This window comes from Drosophila ficusphila, unplaced genomic scaffold (assembly GCF_018152265.1).
Source record: "Drosophila ficusphila isolate 14025-0441.05 unplaced genomic scaffold, ASM1815226v1 contig_791, whole genome shotgun sequence".
In the NCBI taxonomy this organism is placed as follows: domain Eukaryota; kingdom Metazoa; phylum Arthropoda; class Insecta; order Diptera; family Drosophilidae; genus Drosophila; species Drosophila ficusphila.
Genome location: NW_025064737.1, coordinates 3923300 through 3933164, shown reverse-complemented (window position 1 = coordinate 3933164; position 9865 = coordinate 3923300). Strand labels below are relative to the sequence as shown.

Here is a 9865-nt window from a genome sequence, read left to right as displayed (position 1 = left end):
TTTATTCAAATATCTGCTCAACGATAAATGCGTGTTTCTACAAGTTTTTCACATTTCCACTAGGATAACAGGCAGTACTATACAATAGGAAAAATAAATGGTTCGGCTTAGCCGATCTTAAAGTATCTTTTCCAATCTATTCGTTTTTATACGGGGAAAAGCCAGCTTGCCTACTTTTCTGAGAGCTTGGAAAAGATACCTTTCGTTTTAGCATCAATCATTCAAATAAAACAATCATATCTAACTTAAACGATTTCGTGTCTTAATTTTAAATATTACATGATTTACATATTAAATTGAATAAAAATAAGAGAATTATCGAACAAAATGAAAAGAGAAGAAATAAACACAATTCGAAATTAATTACATAGTCTAAGTATATATAATTTACATACCAAATGACCGACTGAAATTATTGTTAAAAGTTTTATGAACTTTACTTGCATATATACATATATTGATATGATCAAGTAAATGAATAAATAAAGAAATATATATACAAGAAATTCATAATAATATATTAAAGTTTCTATACCCTAATCAATCATAAATTTGCGATACAATATATACATGAATACCTAATTTTAATTATAGACGAATAAAATCAAATTTTAAAGATGCCACAAGAAGCTTACCAAGAGTCGCATTATCTAGGCCCATATACAAGTAAATCGAATTCGAACAATAGTTTTCATAAGTACATCAAAGTCATTAAACCTACTTTTTATATCAGGATATTTTCCATCTCGTCGTGTATTTTCGTTTTGGTTGTAAGTCTCTTACTCCAAGTCAAGACTACGTTAAAAGAAATTTTGGCAAAAGCATCTAGCCTTTGATAGAGTATAATTTCAAAATGGCAATTATTTAAAGATACATCTTTGAATTTCCTTAAAGAACCAAAAAGAAACTTACTCATAGTTACCAGTCTTGCAAGTTAAGAAGCTTAAATTAGCACTCTTGCCATTCGAAAATATATTCAAGAAAGTGACTTTCCCCGCCATGGATCTTGAAACCAATATAACCCATAGGCCAAAGTTCTTTTACCAACATTATCGATTTGGCATATGCGGGTCGAGTGATTGCCGTAGCGATTACAATATTGTGCGAGTTGAATTGTATTGTATTGCATTGTAATATGTTGTAATGTATTTACTGTTGAATTGTATTTTAATATAGAAAGAGTTGATTTCCAATAAAGAGTTTTTAAATGCATTATGAGAAAATTCTGGGAATGCTGAATTTTATTTTCATTGCTTGGATGGCAGTTGTTTCTTACGCGTGCGAGCTCAACAATGGCCAAACGACACTCGCATTCTCATCCACCATCATCTTCGCACCTCCGCATCAGCGGTGTCATTTCCGCTTTTTTCCCGTCAGATGTGGATTTTTTTAAGTGTGATTGCGGGAAAAATATAAAAACAGCGGGAATTCTGGCTTTTTTGAAAATTAAAAAGTATTGAGTATTTTGGTACTCCCAACATCAATAAAACGACATATACCTAGTAGAGGATGATACAATAAAGTTCTGGGTTGAAGTTCAGAAATACCGGGATTCTGGCGGAAACTGCCGTTTTAATGAATTGGCTTCAGTTGTTCTGCAAATGCAGTCTCTGCCTTGGTCAAACGCCGACGTCGAGCGGGTATTCAGTCAAGTAAATTCAATTAAAACAAAAATTCGAAATAGCATGCGCGTTGAAACGTTAAACGCTATACTAAGTATAAGGTCCATATTTAAATTTATTAAGATTTTGAAATTGGAAATTAATTTACTTAAAATTTAAGAAAGGGGCTGCGTCGAAACAATAAGTGCTGTTTTAACTACAATCTACCACCCAGCTGCCTAACTACAATTGAACAAAAGAATTTTTATCCAAGTGATGATGTCGTTAATACTGACGATATCTCAAATATACTATAATTCTTAATTTTTGTACATTAATGTGCTGAACTGAGGGTTTATTAATGAAAAACATGCAGCTTTATATATAGGTACATACTGCTTTACAAAAATCAGCTTTTTTCTTAACTTTTTTTCTCTGGTATTCCGCTTTTTTTAGCTTTTTTTTCGTTGATCCAGCTTTTTTTGCTCAGAAAAAAATGACACCACTGCTCCGCATATCATTTCACCCCACTCCGGGACGCCTTTATTGGAATTTAGTAAAACTCTTCCTTAACAATTCACGCTGCTGTCGTTCTGCGGGACGCATTGTTTAGACATCAAATTCCCAAGTGTTTGGAATTCGAAGACTTCTCTGTGCCTGATGACTATGCGAACGTTCTGCCACGCTCTGACTTGGCTGCGGGAATTGCTTAGCACCGCAGTCCTTGCTCCTTTACACTGGACAACAATGCTTAGGTGCAGGACTTTGGGCACCCAATTATGTTATAAGAGACCTTACTACGCATCCCTACCTAATACAGACCTCATCGGCTGAGCGGTTTTATATAAAGCGACCGCTTCAAAAGCAGTTATCCCTCCTGATAATTTCTTGAACCAATATTTAAACACTATCTGTTTTTAAAATGAAATATTTTTAACATCACCACTTAAAAACCAAATTTTGTTATTTTGTCTTGTCATTCAAAAATTGAATCCAAACAAATGACGACGGGAATGAAAGAAGGAGGAGATCAACCAAACTACCTTTGTTCGTGCCTTCAATTCCAGCACACGTATTTTGCTTAATTAAAAAAGTTCATCGATAATTCTGTGCAATTGGTTTTTACATTGTCAGCGAGGAGTTTTCACGCCCTTGCAAGGGAAAATTTAATTTGCTTAACAAGTTAGTAATGTGATGGGGGTAAAATAATAGAGGCTTTTGGCTGCCTGACTTTAAGATAAATGGTAAATGAAAAATATAGATTTGATCTGAATAGAAAGATCAAATGTCTATGAAAAAACTAGGAAACGCTTTAAATGTTTCAAATGGAACATTTTCACTCCGAATTTATTTTAATTATAGTTTGTAAGATGCTTATACCGACAGAAGAGTAATCGTGCAAGTAGAATTTCACAGTCAAATTGGTTAGATTGGCGTCAGATGATACATATACTTCATGGGGTCGAAAGGACTTAGTATACCCTTTCAGGTAAAATCATAGTATGCTGTTAAAAGATATACAAGCATATAAATTCTGAAATACAATTCCAAAGAAACCATGGAACAAAATAAATAGGGAGAGAAATAAAAAATTCTCTTAATAAGAGCCAACATTTTTAATTTATTTGTGAATAATCGAAACATCCATAAAAACAATCAACAATTTTTCTTAAAAATGGTGAATGAACTACCGTTACAAAAGGTATTACAGTTTTAAATGCACAACTCCGCTTAGCTTTAGCAACACAAAATACAAAACATTAACAGGAGTGGCGTGGAATTCGCCCGAAGGACAACAGAGCAGCACTGGGCGGCTAAAGCTGAGTCTTATAAATAATGCAGAAAAAGCTTTTAATTATACAAAAGCATCAGGCCGACCACACAATTCAACGTCCAAACACTTAGCAGCCAACCAAGTGTGAAGAACCGTGTTTATTAGCCCAAAACAACAGCATCGGCGACAGCAATACTCCACAGATTTCAATTTAATTTCTTAGCAGTAGCGGAAGTCCAGTTCAGAGATAAGCCGGAGGTGAGCCCTAATGAAATGCATTGTCAAGTGAAATGGTAAAATTGACGACGACCACTCTTTCTTGAAGTGGCCGATGGCATTAAATCAGCAAACTAATGGCCACTAAGCAAACGACAGGACGACACGCACCCCTCAGGCAGGAGATGCCGGCTTCCAACTGTGGGGGCAGCTCGCCCAAGTGCCTTTCAGTTCACATCCTGCCCTCTCGGCCCTAACTTAAAAGCACTTGTAACAAATTGAAATCATCTATCTTACTTTTCGCATTTATTGAAACCCACATTTACAGCCAATCGCCCCCAAAGCAATTTTCAACTCAGCTCACTGCCTCTGTAAGTGGCCAAATTCGGAGGCTCCCTTGCTTTGGCTAACAACTTAGCATGTGTTTAAGTAAAATCCCTGAGGACGGTGCACGTAGTGACGAATCTCACTTCAATCCGGTTTTTGTACATTTATACGGAGATGCGCCTAGAACAAACGTGTTAAGGTAACGTTCAGACGCAAGATTACTAAAGACCAATACTTGCAAAATAGAAAAATGTTTCAGCTTCCGCTGGACTTAGTAATCTTTTCATCGTCGTCAGGACACACAGTGTTGTCAGCTACAGCTTCTAAGATTTGGCTGGTTAGAATGTTGAAAATAAATTAAAATACATGACTAGAAATATATACATATTTTATATTTCTCTCCCATGGGACATTATGGTATGCGTAGTTATATAGTATAGTTATGTATGTTTAAAAACAACGAAGTTAAATTAATTCTGAGACACCCACGGCTTTAAAGGTACTGCATTTTGCTTTGATAGTTTTAATTCTAGTGATAGTTACTAATACTGAGCCACTCGGGTTTCCTCTCGCTTTATAATTTATTCTGTATTTATTAGATTGTTTAACATCGAAGTTAGGATTATGTTTGTTCATTATAATTATTCCGATTATAACCCTACGGCAGCTATGTGACCTCCGCTTTTATATTTTAGTTTAAAATATAATGGGCTTGGAAGTTCGAGTCGCGATCACACAACTGCCATGAAAGATAGATAATTAAATGAGAAAAAAAAATTATAAAGTCGTTACTCTTGAAATTTCTAATTAAATTTCATGTGGAAGTCATATTATCATAGGACAGGTCTAAAGTCGTAATACAACAAATGGAAAGTCGTTAAAGTCGTGACTTTTTAAAAATTTAAATTTCATAAAAATCGAACATACATCAAATAAATGCTACAAAAAGGATCAAATTTTAATTAATGAATGAAAGATGTTTTACCGGTCATGTAGTCACACTTACCAGTTATGGGCGAGTGTTGAGTAATGCATTCAACCACGCTGGCGAATCCTTAAAATGAAGTACTACACATTCTAGTGTAGTAAAACAACCCATATTCACAGTGAATCCGAAAAAGTTTTCTAAGGCATTGAAGTTGCAGTCAGAAGCAGTGAAGAAAGGGCGTCAGAGACTTAGTGGAAGAATCAATATATCAATCTGTATTGTTGAGTGCACCAGATTTATAAACCGATTGCTCCGCCTTAGCGGAAACTTCCCCGATGAGCAGAGGCAACAAGAGTGCAAGAAAGCAGCCAGACTTGTTTGCCTCGTAGAGATATCGAAGTTGTGAGCGGGACTTACTGCTTGAGAATCGGCTGAGAACTCTGCTCTCTCGATTCCGGTGGCTCGTCGAGTGTAACCAGTTGCTGGGGAGAACCGCTGATAAGCTCTGCCTTAGAACGAGGGGAGCTCGGCAGCTCAGCTCAGCTACTCATTGTTCCCAGCCACGGTCAGTGTGTTTCCAGCAGGCACCCAGTGAGCGGATCGTTCCTCCACATACGTCAGCGCAGTCAGGCCGCAATATCAGCATGGGTCCTCTCGTTCTTTCGGCCGCACTGGCGGTGCTCTCGGTGGCCACAAGCGGCACCTTCGCCCAAGGCAAGTGGTGCCACACCCCGAGTCGCAGTCGAGGACTGTGCCCACCAATCTAAAGAACAAAGCAATCGCCTATCAGCGCTGAACTTCACCCCGTCAAAGCGGGTCGATGACAGTGGGCTGCGCTCAGCGGGGAGAATCCCCGTGCCCGCACCAGTTCTCGCCTTGTCACTGATCCAGGTTTCACCTTTGTTTCCCAGAAATCTTTGGCTATTGCTCAACGCCGGATGAGAAAAGCGGCATCTGCATAAAATTAACAGAGTGTGGATATCTCTACCAACTGGTCCAGCGCGGCGTAGTTCCAACCGAGTCACGCAGGTTTCTCCAACAAAGTCAGTGTGGCTACCGCAATGGACAGGTGCTTGTAAGTGCAACCCATTCACCGATTCCTTTCTGAAATTTTGCCAATGAGTGTAACCGGAACATAAAGCTTTTTCGATTCTACAGAGTGGCTCCATATGTCTGTAAATATACAGAAAGTATATTTGTACCTCCTTAAGTTACATATGACAGAAAGTGTTTATACCTTTTGCGAACTCAATTTAAAAGCGAATATTTCTTGAAAATTGTAAGAGCCATAAGTTTTGGGACAATCCACGACTAGAACTACTTCAATTCTGCAATAAAAGTGTCGCTTCTTGAACCAGATACAGATACCACTATTTTAAAATATGAAAAGATGCTGACTTCGTTGAGAAAAAGCTTCCATACGATTGCACTAAGAACTTAGGTATATCAAACGTTCTTACCCAACAAAAACCGATCGCCGTATCCTTATAACTTCAGCAATAGCCTGTACTGTATAATTATTCCCTGCCTGTCTTGACTTTTTTATTATTTTCTAATTTTTCCCAAAAGCAGCCATATGATTAGAAGTCAAATATGTATTTATACAATTTAACTTCTTAATATCTTTTATCGTACCAATTTTCTAAACGGCGAGCCAAAAACATGAATTTTTTTGTATAATTTTGTATAATTTCTAAGATGGCAGCATCATGATATAGCTTTTTCATTTAACAAACAAGTATTTCGTAATTTAAAGTTAGTTGGGTTAGATAAAGCTATCATTTGGGTAGTAGTGCGCTTACCCAGAATAATAAAATTTCTACCCATTCAAATTAAATTTCATCAAAATCGGACGACTGTATCGTATAGCTGTCAGGTGAACAATCTTCGATGTGGTTTAGCCTCTATGTATTTGGTTGGAAATATTTGATGTCTGCAAGGGTAAATAAGTTTTGGATCGCCGAAGCTAACTTCCTTTCTTTCCTTTCTTACCTTTATAATTTCAGTCAGAAGTTTGCAACGCAGTGAAGGAGGCACCTCCGATTTTGATGAAATTTCGAAATAAATTCAAGAGTCGTTAAAAAAGTCTATTTTCAAAAAAACATGTAGATTTTTCGATCTTTCCTATGGCAGCGTAGAAACAGGCGGGTATATTTTTAAATCGAGTTGGATGATGATCCAGGACAAATAAATCAATAGCGTTAATGGCAAAGATGTTATAAAATGAATGTTATTTTTAAGGCCGTAAAATTAAAAACCTTTACAAACGTTCTTCAAGAAACACAATTAATTTCATACTATTTTATGCAAAGATCATTGACATTATTAGGTTGGACATTTGAAATAGACCTCATTTGATATTGCTATTGATATTGATATATTGAAATTTATTTGTTAGCTAATTACTTTGTCTTTGATTTGAAACGCCGAACACTGCAATACAAATACCAATTTTCCATATAAATGTTCGAATTCTTTTACATCATCAAAAACATTTTTGTAATAACACCCATAATTTATTTTTCCATTGCTGCAGATATGCTGTGAACCCAACCGGCCGCCGACTAACCCTTCAAAGCGCCCCTCCACCGGACTGCTGCCCCAACCGCCAAATTGCGGCGAAAACTTCGGAGATCGTGTAGTGGGTGGCAGGGAGACGGGCAAGCGGGACTTCCCCTGGATGGCCCTGATCGAGTATACAAAGCGTAGGTAATTGCGTCTGCTATGTCCCAGGTTCACCCACTTTCCTTTCCAGCCGGCAACCTGAAGGGCCACCACTGCGGCGGATCGCTGATCAATAATCGATATGTGCTGACGGCAGCGCACTGCGTCTCCGCCATTCCCAGCGACTGGCAACTAACAGGAGTGCGCCTTGGGGAGTGGGACACTAGCACGAATCCGGATTGCACCACTGCCAAGAACGGACAGCGGGACTGTAACGAGCCCTACGTCGACTGCCCGGTGGTTGAGCGGATTCCGCACCCGCAGTACCCGGGAAACTCCCGGGACCAGTTGCACGACATAGCGCTGCTGCGACTGCAGTACGCAGTTGATTACAGCGACTTTATTTCTCCAGTGTGCCTGCCCACGTTGCCGTCTCAGCGCGATGACATCTTCCTGGGCCGCAAGCTGGAGGTGGCCGGGTGGGGTCGCACCGAGACGAACTTCACGTCCAACATCAAGTTGAAGGCCGACTTAAGTCCGGTGCCGACTAGCGACTGCAACGAGCGGTACGCCAGTCAACGTCGGACTGTTACCGCCAATCAGCTGTGTGCCGGCGGGGTGGAGGGTGTTGACTCGTGTCGCGGTGACTCCGGAGGTCCCCTCCTGCTCGAGGACTACTTCAATGGGAACTCCAACTACTACATCGCCGGCGTGGTTTCCTATGGTCCCACACCGTGCGGCCTAAGAGGATGGCCGGGGGTGTACACAAGGGTTGCGGCGTACCTGGACTGGATAAACGACAACGTTAGGGCCTAAGCCTTGCCCACGAAAATTAGCTTGGTTGGGAAAATCATGCCACAGCAAATGATCGATTTTTAATAGAAAGTAAATTATACAATAAATAAAGTATACTTGTATTAATTTAAGAGTAAAACGTGTGCAGTTCAACACAATTTGAACTGGGGCACTGAACACTTAAACTACAACTGAATATTAGTTTCTGAAAATTATTTTGGATTCTATAATTAAGCGCTGACGAGATTTGGAAAGGGCCTGCCAGTCGTAATCACTTGCCTCTAATTTTGAATCTAAATGCCTTCCCAGTAGAAATCACTCTAAGATCTTAACGAAGCCAGACGGCTTTGCATCTCCTGCAGTTCTTCACCCTCATCCTCATCATCCTCCTCCACCGGTACTTCGACACGGGCTGCAGAAGTAGACGCCTTGTCCGCCGGGGTAGCCTCTGGAGGCAAGGGAGCTTCTCCGAGCTTGCCGTCCGTTATTTCCCAGAGCACCTTGTCTACCTCCTTGCCCGCCTCCTCCTCTAGCTCCTCGGACTCCTCCAGCGAGTCCATGGTCTCGTCCAGCATCTCCTCGATGATGCCAGCCTTCATCATTTCCTTGGACATGTCGCGCATTATACCGGCCAGCTCCGGATAGCGCACTAGACTCTGCATGGCCTGCATGACCTCCGTGGACTTCTGGAGCGATCCAGCTACTCGCAGGGTTGCTAGAAGGAGGGATAGTTAGTTGAGTCGGGCGTAAGGAGAGTCCCCTTACATAGCTGGTTCTTCATCTGCATCTGGATGGAGTTGAGGTGCGCCTTTGAAGTGTATATGCGGTTGATGGCCTTTCGTGCATTCACGATCTCCTTGGCCAAAATGACGCAGGTGTCGCGATCATTTTTCTGCGCCGCCTGCTTCAGAGAGCGCTTTACTTTCTCCTCCTCTCTCTGTATGCTCCGAATTTGACGATCCAGCTGGTTTCCCTCCTTCCGTATCTTGTGCGTCCACTCTTGCACCTACATATACGAAATTAAAGGGACAAAACAGAGCTCAGAATACAACACAGTCGGTGTGCAAACAATGTAAATTAAAATCAAAACAACTGGAATGACATCATTTTCCGAGAATGTCTTCGGGCCGCACTGTCTCGTTACCTGCTCTTTGGGATCTTTGCTGGGAGTTTTGCCAAATAAGCCCATTGCACTGCCAAAACCGAGAACTGTTGCAAATGAATAATTACTAAAGTCGTATTTTGTTTCAGTCCAAGTGAGTCATTTTGTTCTGACCAGTGTTGCCAACTCTTCTGGTCATAAAGAAGCTAAAATTTGGATGATAGCTAAATTATAACGCTTCGTTAGCGAAACGATGTGTTTACTAATTTGATTTATTTATCGTCAATCAGGACCTCTTCTCCTGCTGAATTCATTAATTAATGCTATTATCAAGTTAACCAATTAAAAAATATGTATCAATATTAACATTAGCGGGAATGATTTTGTTGTCCAATGAATTTATTGCAAATATATTGTGCTGAAAATGTGAAATTCCCAGATAGTGATGGTATTAAACT

The 9865-nt window shown here is 39.9% G+C and overlaps 2 protein-coding genes and 1 long non-coding RNA gene across 3 annotated transcripts; 2 read left to right on the top strand and 1 right to left on the bottom strand.

Annotated features, from left to right (window-relative positions):
- The first annotated feature begins 3192 nt into the window (after window positions 1-3192).
- Window positions 3193-4183, top strand: LOC108098538. Its single transcript, XR_001771852.1, has 3 exons — window positions 3193-3633; window positions 3701-3861; window positions 3920-4183. It is a non-coding gene; the product is annotated as an uncharacterized LOC108098538 (long non-coding RNA).
- Window positions 4184-5224: 1041 nt separating this feature from the next.
- Window positions 5225-8501, top strand: LOC108098533 (melanization protease 1). Its single transcript, XM_017201514.2, has 4 exons — window positions 5225-5560; window positions 5758-5921; window positions 7383-7551; window positions 7602-8501. The coding sequence occupies exons 1-4, from the start codon at window positions 5491-5493 to the stop codon at window positions 8324-8326; spliced, it is 1128 nt and encodes a 375-aa protein (XP_017057003.1). The 5' UTR covers window positions 5225-5490; the 3' UTR covers window positions 8327-8501.
- On the bottom strand, window positions 8352-9588 carry LOC108098535 (charged multivesicular body protein 3). Its single transcript, XM_017201516.1, has 3 exons — window positions 9450-9588; window positions 9071-9311; window positions 8352-9020 (listed from the first exon to the last, which is right to left on the bottom strand). The coding sequence occupies exons 1-3, from the start codon at window positions 9492-9494 to the stop codon at window positions 8626-8628; spliced, it is 681 nt and encodes a 226-aa protein (XP_017057005.1). The 5' UTR covers window positions 9495-9588; the 3' UTR covers window positions 8352-8625.
- Between the last annotated feature and the right edge of the window lie 277 nt (window positions 9589-9865).

Coding starts and splice junctions, on each gene's coding strand:
- LOC108098533 (XM_017201514.2), top strand. CDS start 5,491: ATGGGTCCTCTCGTTCTTTCGGCCGCACTGGCGGTGCTCTCGGTGGCC. Junction 5,561..5,757: donor AAGCGGCACCTTCGCCCAAG/GCAAGTGGTGCC, acceptor TTTGTTTCCCAG/AAATCTTTGGCTATTGCTCA. Junction 5,922..7,382: donor ACCGCAATGGACAGGTGCTT/GTAAGTGCAACC, acceptor CCATTGCTGCAG/ATATGCTGTGAACCCAACCG.
- LOC108098535 (XM_017201516.1), bottom strand. CDS start 9,494: ATGGGCTTATTTGGCAAAACTCCCAGCAAAGATCCCAAAGAGCAG. Junction 9,312..9,449: donor GCAAAGATCCCAAAGAGCAG/GTAACGAGACAG, acceptor TCGTATATGTAG/GTGCAAGAGTGGACGCACAA. Junction 9,021..9,070: donor GCAGATGAAGAACCAGCTAT/GTAAGGGGACTC, acceptor CCCTCCTTCTAG/CAACCCTGCGAGTAGCTGGA.